The sequence below is a fragment of the Pteronotus mesoamericanus genome, unplaced genomic scaffold, assembly GCF_021234165.1.
Source record: "Pteronotus mesoamericanus isolate MK-2021 breed Mesoamerican mustached bat unplaced genomic scaffold, CSHL_Meso_final contig_182, whole genome shotgun sequence".
Taxonomy (NCBI): Eukaryota; Metazoa; Chordata; class Mammalia; order Chiroptera; family Mormoopidae; genus Pteronotus; species Pteronotus mesoamericanus.
This window is the reverse complement of record NW_026555078.1, coordinates 18,086,869-18,099,651: the sequence shown is the minus strand read 5'-3', so window position 1 is coordinate 18,099,651 and position 12,783 is coordinate 18,086,869. Positions and strand designations below refer to the sequence as shown.

General features: G+C 50.5%; 1 protein-coding gene across 1 annotated transcript; it reads left to right on the top strand.

Moving 5' to 3' along the window:
* Positions 1–450: 450 nt before the first annotated feature.
* VRTN (vertebrae development associated) lies at positions 451–7,962 on the top strand. Its single transcript, XM_054567005.1, has 2 exons — positions 451–509; positions 5,817–7,962. Exons 1-2 carry the CDS (start codon positions 451–453, stop codon positions 7,960–7,962), a joined length of 2,205 nt encoding a protein of 734 aa, XP_054422980.1.
* The last annotated feature ends 4,821 nt before the right edge of the window (positions 7,963–12,783 follow it).

Genomic DNA, 12,783 nt, shown 5'->3' with positions numbered 1-12,783 from the left:
TGGGCTCCGGCTTTGCTCCTCCCCCACTGCTACCCGCCTCTTAGCCTGGCCACGAATTTTTTTTCCTTCGGTCTTTCTATCTAAACCTTCTCCTCCCCTTCTCTCCCCTCCCCCCAAAGTCTTTGGAAATCTTTAAACACTTTCAAGTTTTTCCTGGGCAGTTTGAGGTCGGTTTCAGAGCTAAGTCAGGGCGCTTTAACACCCCAGCTGGGTAGAGTGGATGGGACAATAGCTGCTATCACTTTACCATTGGAAGTGACCCCCGAATTTGCACTTCTTTCATCTTGGGACCAGAGCACTTGAGGGTAGGCGATTTCCTTGGGGGGAGTGGCTTAAGCTGATTCTCCCCAGGCCAGTTGGCTGTAGAGGTCCTTGCTCAATGGGCAAATCTGAAACCAGTTCGGGAGTGAGTGGCTTTCAGCTGGGGTCACTGCCGGCAGGGTGACTTAAATGTCCCAAGCTGGAAGGTGGAGAGAGAAGTGGACACCCCCAGGGCTCTGGGCCACCCTTGAGGTCAGTAATCTGGGAAGTTAACTCAAAATTAGGATTAGGAAGGGTGGTGCCTGTGCACCCTGGAGCCCCGAGGGGAGAGAGGGCTGGCCTTGGGGCACCGAAGGGCCCAAGGAGGGAAGAATGACTCCACGAAGATGCTGTAAGCGTGGATGTGTGTGTGCGCGTTCTCCCTGAGAGGGGAGGGGAGGCATTGTTTTACGTTTTGTTTTTTTTTGTCTCCACCCCTGCCTCCAGCTCCATCCCCACCCCCACCCGCCTGCCTATCTTTCTTGTCCACCCTACAAAATAGTCTGGCTGCAAACCCTCCCATAGCTTCCTGGGCTGGGCCTCTCACCCCGGATGCCCAGGCAAGCCAGCTCTCTGCCCAGCCACCCACTGCCTCCTGGCACACGTACAGGCAACCGGTTGCCTGGCAGTTTGCCTTTGTTGGCCACACTCCGCACTTCCCCTACTCTTCCAGGCATGTGGTCCACTAGAGCAACTGACCTTGGGAACTCCCAGGCTGACTTGTTAGCCTCAAGGCCTACATGGAGCTCCTAGGTACTCCCGCTGCCCTTGGCGGGGGTTGGGGGGGTGTAGTTCTTGGGAAGTCACATCCCACAGACTTCCTGTGCCACCAGCAAGCCCTTGTGCTCCTCACTTCAGGGCCTTCTGGCTACGGGGGAGGGAGCCAAGACAGGACAGCTGGCACGACAGGATGGCTGGCACCCCCTCGAGCCTGGGGCCAGCGGCACAGCCTGGGCCGATGCACAGCTGGGCCAGTGTTGTGGGGGGCGGGGAGAAGGGCAGAGTGCTGGTCAGTCCCTGTCTCACCCAGGGCTGAGGCCTCTACGGCCCTCCCTCAATGCTTGTTGGACCTGGTTGATGGTAGAGTCTGCAAGACCTGCTTTGTGAGGGATGAGAGAAGAGTGGGGTTAGGGAGAACACGGGGTCTGAGACCCCACCTGCTTGAAATAAGGAGGCTGGGAGAGAAGGAAAGCTGGCCTTGGCGTAGGTGATGAGGCTTTGAGTCTCCGCAGAGTTGCCTGTGTCTTCATTCATTTGCTGGCTCCAGCGCCCTTCCTAGGCACTCTCAGGGCTCCCTCCTGTTTTATTCCCTTCCAGCCTCAAGCTGGGGGAGCCTGTGTAATTAATCTGAGTGGGTCTTGCCTCCTTAGTTTCATTCCTTTTCAGATCCCTTCCAAGAGTTGCCAGGCGAGGCCCGCTGGGCAAAGCCCGAAGGTTAGCCCTCGCTTTCTGCGCCTAATTCACGAACGCACCTGGCAGTCACCAGGTCTGCTTTGCATTGCACTTCCAGAAAACCACTGCTGATAAAAAAAGGCTTGCACCTGAACCCCATCAACCAATTGTCTACTTAGGGATGATTGGCTGCCCTGTTAGGGCCGCTGGCCTTCCCCCACTACGCTGTTCTCTCGTGGTTCAGACCCTCTCGAGTGGATCTCCAGGAAGCTACTTTTCCTCAGCAGGCTTTTGAGGAAAACAGAAGTGGGTTGTTCCATACTCACACATCCTCATCCCTCTTTTGGGAAGAGGAAGGAATGAGACAGGGTGGAGAAGGGTGGGACAGGTTCTAGGTCTGGTTCTGGGCCGCTAGGTGGGGTGGGACAGGATAGGGTAGGGAGGGGTGGGGCTTGCTCCGGAGGGAGTGTGGCATATCTGGACACTCTGTTGGAAGGTATCTGGATACCGTTGTATGAGTTCAGGTAAGTCGACTTTACGTTTCTGGACCTCAATTTCTTTATCTGTAAAATGGCCTGCTTTGCCTCAAAGCTCCAAGAATCTGTGTTTCTGGGGTCCTTTGAATGATGAGCATTTTGGGTGACGTATCCCCTGGGAGTGGATTGCAGGGGTTGGGAAGGGAGCTCCGGGGTCAGATTGCCCAGGGTTTTGTAGTTTTCATAGCTGGGGTCTTGAGGAAGTTATTGAATTTAACCCCCAAGCCTCTGTTTCTCCAGCTGTGAACTAGGAAAAGGCATCCCAGCAGTGGTTGCAGGTGTGATGGAGATGTAGCTCACATGGAGGAAAAGGGAGAACCGCACAGTGTATAAACAAACAGACCTGAGAAGCCTGAAGTCCAAACGCTCGCTCGCCCCACGTGAAGCCCACAGACACCTGCCATCACGGTGGGGAGCGCTGCACTCTGCTCAGGAAACAGGCTCACTGAGTAGAAGTGCAGAAAGAATCACCCACACGATTGAAATGAATCACCCTGTGTTATTTTTTCTGAGATTTTGGTTGAATTTCCTAAGTTAAATGCCCAGAGTAAGCAGTATGTAGGTGGTGGCTATTTTCATAATTTTGTTTGCAAAGTAGCTAGCACTCATTTATATGCAGCTGTATAGCAGCGTTCAACAAATGGCCTGCAACCCTCCCCCCTCCCACCACCCCTGAAACCCAGCATCTTTGTTTGTCAGAATGAAAAAGCTCTTCTGTGTGTACACAGTTGATTCTTCAGGGATTTTTTTTTCTTTTTTCTTTTTCTTTTTTTAAATTGCATATGGAAATGCTCTCTTCACTAAGAAGTGATAGGAAGTTTATCCCCTAGCTTTCGAAGAAAACGAACTGTTTTTTAAAAAGTAAATCTAAAGTACATAAAAGATGAACAGAGTAAAAGCCCAAATCTAGGGCCAAATAATATGGTCCAAATACAAATTTGGTAAGAGACTGGACCAGATTTGTCACAATATACACATTTTAAAAAATCTACAGCTGAGAAATTTTAACCAGAGGTGTTCCCAATCACCAGTTCTTTAAAAAAAAAATCTTTTTTTTCTTTCTTTCTTTCTTTCTTTTTTTTTTTTAAATGATTCTCAAGTAAAATTCTGCTGATGCTCTTTTGGTGCTTCAAAAACTTTATTCCAACTTTACTGAACCATAATTTATACTCAAACGCATTATTTTTAAGTGTGAGGTTTGATTAGTTGACAAATGGATACACCTAAACACAATTTTTAAACCAAAGACTCATCTAAAACTATTGAGCTCTATGTTATCTATGAGAATGAAGACCTGAGAAAGGATAAGTGTCTCCTTTTAAATTTAAAAACAGTATCCATAAAGGAATATTACTTTGCTTTGCAAGACAACACTGAGGATGTACCAATAATTAGAATGATTAGTTTGTGCTGAAAAGGTGGCTGGCCCTTTAAACTAGAAGAGATGAATCACAGGCCCTAAAGAGCATCTGGCTGTACCCCTTGTGTGACTTGGGGCAAATTGGGCCAAGTAGACTAATATTGATTGTCTCAGCTCCTCACCTGTACATTGGGGATAATGGTATTACCCTAGAGTGTGCCTGTCAGGATTAGGACAGTGCATGACAAATAGCAAAGGCTCGGTGGCTCTTAGTTATTATATCTGTGTCTGCACAGTGGCTAGGCTGTTGCCGGCCTGGTAAGAGACTGGCCCGGTTCCAGGGCAGTGGTTCTTAAACTCTTTGGTCTCAGGATCTCTGTGTGCTCTTAAGCATTGAGGGCTCCAAAGAGCTTTTGTTGATACAGGTTACATCTGTCAGTGCAGGTTGTATTCAAAATGAAAACTGAGACATTTACAAAATAGTTCCTAAAAAATAACCAGCCTGTCACATAGGAACAATTAATAGTTTTTTAAATAAGAAATAGCTTTTCCAGAAAAAAAATAGTGAGAAAAGTGTATTCTTTTGCATTTTCCCAAATCTCTAATATCTGGTTTAATAGAAAATGAGTACATTCTCCTATCTGTGTCTCTGTTTGATCTGTTGTGATATATTGTTCTGGTAGAAGTATATGAAGAAATGTCATTTCATCCAGCTATATAGATGAGAAGAGGAAGGGTATCTTGATAGCTTTTTCATTGGATAGTCTTTGATAACTATACCAAAACTCAACAAGTAGTTTCTCAAAGCTTAGTTATAATGTAGAATCTGAAACAATATCCATGAACCTTTTGTACCCTACTATATTAAAGTCTATTGCTTTCTTTTATACTTTGATTGGATCTTTTACCAATCAAAAGGCATGACTTTGTAACATCACTCATTGGTTATTGGGGAAATGTAATTCGTTGAGTGATACAGAGCCTCAAATGCTGACAATTCCATTATATAGTATAAAAAGTTACATTTACAGTGTCACCACTGATTCCTTCTGAAAAGCCTCCAGGTATTGGGAAGCTGTCAAGTTCACTGTAGTGGATACAGGTTTTCCAAAATTCTAATTTTCAAGTGAAAGCTCAATGTTTCACTGGCAGCCAATGGCAATTTTTCTTGAAGTGACAGGCTCGCCTTATTCACTTTTGAGAAAATGTTTACTAAATATACTCAAGTCTAAATGACTGACATCTCTCAATCCTCCTTTGAAGCAAAATGGTGGTTGTTCCATGATAAAAAGCGGCTAGTCCCTGGTACAACCCAGACAGTCGTCAACGTGAGGCCTGCATCATGCTGTGGTGCGCAGCAGGAAGTTCACTCCCGGTGTTGAGCAGTCGTATTTTTAAGGGTTGTAATTTAAGAAAAACCTTTTCTGCTTCATCAAGGACGTTGAGTGAAACTACAGTAGCTTTTTGTTTGTTCTTAACTGCAACTGCACGGTGGTAAAGAACATAATGACTCCCAGTACGATCTGATTCATGCTAAGGTGCCACAGTTTTTCTCAAGTGTATATAGAATGGAAAAGGCAAATATCTTCAGTGTATTCTTAGTATATTTTCACATTATTATGAAAATAGCTTAACTTGCAGACCCTTGAAAAAGTCCCGGGAACCCCAGGAGTGCTTGGACTGTACTTTGAGAATCACTGTAAGAGGGAAAGACAGTCCACTTTTGTCTTTACCAGGCACAGGGATACAGCTTTTACAGCTGTACTGTCTAATATGTATGGCACTAGATAATACTCTAATATATAATATCTAATACTTCTCTAGTACTTCACTGTGTGCTAGGCACTGTTCTAAGGATGGATATGTAAGTGTGTGTGTGTATGTCTATGTGTCTCCATCTTTTTCTTTCACTGTTTCCTGTATACCTACAACAACCCTATAAGGTAGATACTTTTTTTATTGTCCCCTTTTTCACAGAGAAGGAACCAGAAGCCTAGAGAGGTTAAGCGACTTGCTTAAGTTAATGTCAGAGCCAAGGAGAGACCAAGCTCTAAGTCCTGCTGAGGGACTCAGTGACCCCCTGGAGGAACTTAGCCATCATTTGCAATGAAGAAGTGGGAGTGGTGGACATCATCTCGAGGGAGAAGGTGCAGGGGTGGGGAGGGCACCATTGCCAGGTGTCGTCTGGGCACCTTGTCCTGACCTCTGCCCTCTACCCTTTGCCCTGGCAGGATGACATCTCGGGAGCAGCTGATACAGCAGGTGCTCCAGGAACTGCAGGAGGCGGTGGAGTCCGAGGGCCTGGAGGGCCTCGTCGGTGCTGCTCTGGAAGCCAAGCAGGTCCTGTCCTCCTTCACTCTCCCCACCTGCCGGGAGAAAGGCCCCAGCCGCCAGGTGCTGGAGGTGGACTCGGTGGCTCTGAGCCTGTATCCAGAGGATGCTCCCCGGAACATGCTGCCGCTGGTGTGCAAGGGCGAGGGCAGCCTGCTGTTCGAGGCGGCCAGCATGCTACTGTGGGGGGACGCAGGCCTCAGCCTGGAGCTGCGGGCCCGCACTGTGGTGGAGATGCTGCTGCATAGGCACTACTACCTGCAGGGCATGATCGACTCCAAGGTGATGCTGCAGGCCGTGCGCTACTCCCTCTGCTCGGAGGAGTCCCCTGAGATGACCAGCCTGCCGTCTGCCACGCTGGAGGCCATCTTCGATGCGGACGTCAAGGCCACCTGCTTCCCTAGCAGCTTCTCCAACGTGTGGCACTTGTACGCCCTCGCCTCCATCCTTCAGCGCAACATCTATTCCATCTACCCCATGCGCAACCTCAAGATCCGGCCCTACTTCAACCGCATCATCCGGCCCCGCCGCTGTGACCACATGCCAGCCACACTGCACATCATGTGGGCAGGCCAGCCCCTCACCAGCCATCTCTTCCGCCACCAGTACTTTGCCCCTGTGGTGGGACTGGAGGAGGTGGAGGCTGAAGATGCGACCAGCCTGGCCCCGGCTCCTCAGGCCCCAGCTCCTCTGCCGCCACCGGCCAAGACTCTGGAGCTGCTTAGCCAGGAACGTGGCCTCAGCTACTCCCACCTCTGTGAACACTACAGCGTCACCAAGAGCACCTTCTACCGCTGGCGGCGGCAGACCCAGGAGCACCAGCAGAAGGTGGCCACCCTCTACTCGGCCAAGCACGTCCTGCAGGAGAGCGTCCGCTGCGGGGGCATCATGTCGCTGCAGCAGTTTCTCCAGAGGTTCCCCGAGATCTCCCGTTCCACTTATTATGCCTGGAAGAACGAGCTGCTGGGCACTGGCGCCTGCCAGTCCCTGGCCCCCAAAGAGGGACTGGAGGACCTGGAGAAGCTGCCAGAGGAGCAGGTTGCCAAAGGGCTGGGGTGCTCCATGCTGGCTGAGGCCAGCCCTGCAGTGGTCCTCATGCAGCGGGCCAAGTTGTACCTGGAGCACTGCATCTCCCTGAACACACTGGTGCCCTATCGCTGCTTCAAACGCAGGTTCCCCAGCATCTCCCGGTCCACCTATTACAACTGGCGCCGGAAGGCCCTTCGGAGGAACCCCAGCTTCAAGCCAGCCCCGGCCCTCTCCACAGCCCAGGCTCCCCAGCCTGCATCTGTTGGGGAAGAGGCCCTGCTCCCTGAGAAGGGTGAGGTGGGAGAGGGGGCGGGGAAAGCAACAGATCGGGGACCACCCGCCCCCCGGGAGTTCCTGCCCCCGAGGATGCCCCTGTCCCGTTGGCAGAGGCGACTGCGCAGGGCTGCCCGCAAGCAGGTGCTCAGTGGGCACCTCCCCTTTTGTCGTTTTCGCCTCCGCTACCCCAGCCTGTCTCCCTCCACCTTTTGGGTCTGGAAGAGTCTCGCCCGGGGTTGGCCTAGAAGCCTGTCCAAACTCCAGATGCAGACCCCTACCTTGGGCAATGGTGGGGTACAGGAGGCAGAGGAGAGGCGAGAGAAAGAAGCTGGCAGGAACGTGATAGCTGCCGTGGCCCCAGCTGCGGGGCCCCCGAAGGTGGCGGCTTCTCCAGGAAAGGATCCAGAGAAGGCCCAAGGGGGACCTTCCAGAGAGAAGATTCTGCAAGAGGGGGCCACGGCCCAGCAAAGGCCCCACAGTGGATCCTGGGCGAGCCCCCCGGCGGCGGTGGCAGGGGTGGGGGTGGCGGGCAGTAGGGACAGCCAGGTGCTGATGATGGACATGCTCGCCTCCACAAAGTTCAAGGCTCAGGCCAAGCTGTTTTTGCAGAAGTGCTTCCAGTCCAAGAGCTTTCCCTCCTACAAGGAGTTCAGTGCCCTCTTCCCCTTAACTGCCCGCTCTACCTACTACATGTGGAAGCGGGCCCTGTACGATGGCCTTACCCTGATTGATGGCTGACAAGGAGGTGCAGAGGGGCCTGGGAGGAAGGGGGACCAGTTCGGAGAGTGTCAGGGACCTGAGTTGCCCCCTGGCTTGGCCAGGATGCCCTTTGCTCCGGTTCGCACAGTGTCCACCCTGCATCCAAAGGCAGATTTGTGTTGTTTCTTGGCTCTGGGGCAGAGCGAGCCAGAAACCAGCCCTCTCTTCTGCTGCAGAGAGTCACAGGGCCAGAGATGGTCTCAAGTTGTTTGCCCTTCTTATTTTTATTATGTTTTGGCATTAGTTTTTTGTTTTGATTTAAGTGGGTTGGCTGGGCCCACTTGCTGGTATTGGAAGCTATGTTTGTTGTGTGGGGGTTTGGAGGGGGGTGGGTTAGCTAAAGCTGCTTTCAGTTTTTCCTGGGGACAAAAGGAGTATTATAGCATGGCCATCTGTCCCATTGGGCAGAATATATATCTTCAGTTCCTTTTGGGGTTTGGCACTCTCCTTACTCAAATGTATTTCCCTAAGGGGCATTAGAAATCAAATGTGGAGTGGGTCAGCGGCTTCTGGTTGGCACCTCCAAAGGAAAGAGAGTCAGGCTCAGCATGAGCAGAAGCAGGGCATACAGGAAGAACCAAGCACCCCCAAGGGAAGGCCCTGAGCCGGATTGCCCAGGGCTGGCCTGTTCCTTGCTGTCTACGTGGAGTGGGGTTAAGGGGGAGGGGCTCTCGAGTCTCAGCTCACCGGTGCTCCGCCCATCTGCAGGCCTCTGCCAGTCTGCCTTGCTCTTGGGGACACCTGTTTTTCTGCTGGGTCTCTCCTCAGAGCCTGTGCCCCATCTTCAGTGAGGGACCACACAGTGGCCAGGCAGGTGAGAGACTGAATTTTCATTGTTCAAGAATGAAGTTGGAAAACCAAAGAAATAAAATGATGTGGTGCCCATAGCCCTTGGTCTCTGGTGTTTGTTCTGCCAGGATAAAGCTGCCCATTCCCACATTCTCCTTGGATTCAAGTGGACTGAGAGTGATCATTTCTCTCTTGCTGGGATGATCCTAGATCCAGGGCTTGGGGAATGATGGGGCTAATTCTGGGGATTTCATTTAGAATTGGACTTAAAAGTGACCTAAGGTGTTCTTCCAGCTGGGGTTGAGGCTGCGGCTGCCTGGAAACTTGTCTCCTCAAGATGGGAGAAAACTGGCTAAGTGCGGTCAGAAGCCAGACTGGGCTGCCGGCGCACTGGGCAGGCTGGGCCCAGTCTCAGTTAAGGAAGCTGAGCCCCAGAGTGATTAGTTTGCGTGCCGCTCCCTCCAGTGGGGCTGAGCTTTAAGGCTAGGCCTTTGCGGTTTGGGACGGGGCATCATTGGGGAAGAAGTTTCCTTAGGACCTTTCTCCTCCTGTCTAGTTTCCCTGCAGCGGCTGTCATCCTTGTGGTGGTTTGGGGGAGTCATCCTTGGTTCTACTATTTTTTTGCCCCCACATCCAATCCATTAGCAAATCCTGTTGCCTCTAACTCCAAAATATGCCCCACCCTCACGCTGCTGCGGTCGTCTCTCCTCGTCCACATCTCCGCTTCCTCAAGTCTTCCCGCTTCCTCTCTTGTCCCCTACAATCCACTCTACAGAGCAGCCTAAGAGATCTTCCAACAAACTCTGAGTCTGCCACTTTCCTGTCTAAAATATTTGGTGGCTTCCCTTTACTCACAGTTCTTTGCGCTGCCTCATAAAGGCCTTCATCATCTGGCCCCTGACTCCCCTGCCTTCTCTTCTCCCACTCTCGTCCTTCACCACCACACTGGCTGCCTGTGACCTTGGACATGCTCCACTTTAAGTGCCTTTGCATTTGTTCCTTTGGTCTAGAATGCTTTTCCCTGTCATCTTTACATGGCAGGCTCCTTACCATTCAGGTCTTTGAGAGTCACATGGCGTGGGCCTTTTATTTATCCCCCTCTGATGTTTTTCTTGTGTATGTGATTGCTATCCCTCTCTTCCCCATTAGAATGTAGCCTCCATGAAAAACGGGGCTTTTTCTTGCCTTGCTTCCACCACTGTGCTCCCAGCAGGTAAATTAGTTCCTGCCCCGTTGTAGGTGTTACACTTTGTTCAAAGAAGAAAGGAATGAAATGGGGCCACTATGATTTCCTGCTGTTATTCTTTGGGCTTTGGTTTCATCGCGCCTAACCAACCCTACTTTCTAAACATTTCTCATTGACCACTTTGCTCCGTCCATGTGGCCACCCCTTAACCTAGGCCAGCAGCTGTGCTCCTCGCTGGTCCTGAATGGTTTTCAAATGGACTCTGCCACCTCTCAAACTATCCCATTCCATCCCCCTGACAGAGGCCAGGGTGATCTAACTAAAACAAATCTGCCTCATTGCTGGATCTCCCACTACCCTCAGCGCACAATCCAAACGAATGAGGCCCACCAGCCTGGCCCTGCCTGCGTCTCAAGCTTGCTTTTCCCCATTGACCCCTCTCATCCCCACTTACTTTTTCTTTCCCATAGTGCTAAACAAATATTGTTGCTTGTCTTTCTCACACCGTGAGGTCTCTGCTGAATCCCCAAACCATGTTACCTTGTAGTCCCTTAACATTTGGCCAAGGGAAATTGAGTGACACGTCCTACCTGGCCTGCAAGGCCACCTATAGCCAGCAGGTGGCAATCTGATGCAGGAAGAGACAAAAGTTTCTGGGCTCCGCAGCCCTAGCTAGCTGTTTTCAAGCCCCAGCCTACCCGCTTCCCTGACTTGGCTGTGAGAGGGAGGCACCAAACTTGCTCCTGAGATCTGCCATGGTTGGGACTCTGGATTTTTCTGTTTGTTCCCCTCCCTGCTCTCAGAACCAAAGCAGATCTGATGCCAGGAGCAGTGTCTCCACATGGGGTCTAAAAACCACCCAGAGCCCGGCCTGGTGGCTCAGTTGGAGCATTATCCTGTGGACCAAAATGTTCTGGGTTCAATCCCTGGTCAGGGAGCTTATGGGAGGCAACCTATTGATGTTTAGCTCTCACATTGATGTTTCTCTCCCCCTTCCTTGCTCTCAAAAATCAATAAACATTTCGGTGGAGATTAAAGAAATAAATAAAATAAAAACCACCTGGACCAAGTCCCTGCTGGAGCTTGTTATTAGTGTGGGTTCTGGGGCCCCACCCAGGCCTGATTCTCACCTTAGACGTTGGGGAAGCAGCACATGCACATGGGTGAGTCCCTTAGCCTGCCATGCCCTCCTTTCTCCATTTGTAAAATGGGAATTGCAGTAATGCTTACAGAATAGTACCGTGCACATGCAAGTGCTAGATGAGCCTTCGTTATTGGTAACAATGGTCTAGTTTGAGAACTCCTGCCAATCTAATCCTAATTAGGATTAATTAGGAGGAAGCTAATGCCCAAGGAGACTCTTGCTCAAGGTGGGTTACCCTCCAGACTAAAGACACTCCTGTCCCAAGACTGAAAAGGCCTGTTGTCAGAGGCCTGCACTGAGCCCCATACTTATAGGGAGATAGTTCAGCATCTGTTAGAAAAAAATTAAGATAAAAATGGTGTGTCAATATTGATTTAGGAAGTGTTTTATAAGTGTGGTGAAATTATTCATAGAGAGAAAAGCAGGTTTTTAATAATCTGCTTAGAAAGGGAAATACCTAAGCAGTGATTATATTTGCTAAGAGTATTTCATGCTGATTTTGAAGTTGACATTTGTTGAAATTATTTGTACTTTGTTGTACCAATTTCTATTTCATGCACATAAAGAAATTCCATTGCAATGAACAATGTGAATAAAGGGAGAAAACAGTATGTGAAATGAGCTTTACATCCTCCAACATCTTGTGCTGCTGTAAAGTTACAACAGGTTCTAGAAGTTTTCATTTGTTTGTTTATAGAGAGAGGGGAAGGGAGGGAGAAAGAGAGGGACAGAAACATTGATTGGTTGCCTCTCACAGGCGCCCCATCCGGGGACTGAACCTTCAACCCAGGCCTGTGCCCTGACTGGAATCGAACTGGTGACCTTTTGGATGCCCAACCAACTGAGCCACACTGGTGAGGGTTTTAAAAATTTTGAACATAAAACTTCATTCTCAAAGAACAATCAAGTGAAATGTGAATCATTTAAAAAATATTTATGTATTCATCCCCTGGGGGCAGGGTCCTGTGCTTGGCAGAGGTCATCCTGTTGGCCATAAGGCACGAGGCTGCTCCTGGACCCTTTCTCCGGGGTCCAGCACTCAGGCCTCTGGGTGGCTCTTGGGCCCCCGAGACTCCACCTCATGTCTCAACTGCCCCTGCCTGGGCGGAGGGGGGGGGGGTGTTCCACCAGCACGGCGGTCTCCCCGTCTGGCAGTAGCCTCGTTCTCATTCCCCACCAACTCCCTCCCCTCCATTTTTCACCCTGGCTGCTGCCAGCATCAGGTTATCAGCTGAACAGGCTTAAAAGTGGGGCGTCATCCTAGAATTTTCTCTCTTCCACATCTCCATCCCACTGGACCCTAGGAGCATTGCAGGTTTCATAAGGATGAAAACTTCCGCACAGCTGGGTCATCCCAGGAGGGGAGGTTGATTGGTTCAGGCCACCAGCCCACCCCCACCCCCTTTCCTCTGAGCATAGCTCTCAAGCCAGGCCATAATTGAGGCCACTTTCCTGACCAAGTCCAGTCCAGTCTGTGGCTGAAGTTCTGGATCAGCTTTACTCACAAAGGGGTCTGGCAGATGTCATAGGCTCCTCTCCAGCAACCCATGATAGGCTGAGCCCTGTGCTGGAAGCTGCGGATGCAGCGCCATTTGGCCTCAACGCTTGTCCTCTCAAAGGCTTCATTTTACTCGCAGCTGTGGTCTGACACAACATGATAGGCTTCCATATGGAATGCACA

Coding starts and splice junctions, on each gene's coding strand:
- VRTN (XM_054567005.1), top strand. CDS start 451: ATGTCCCAAGCTGGAAGGTGGAGAGAGAAGTGGACACCCCCAGGGCTC. Junction 510..5,816: donor CCAGGGCTCTGGGCCACCCT/TGAGGTCAGTAA, acceptor CCTTTGCCCTGG/CAGGATGACATCTCGGGAGC.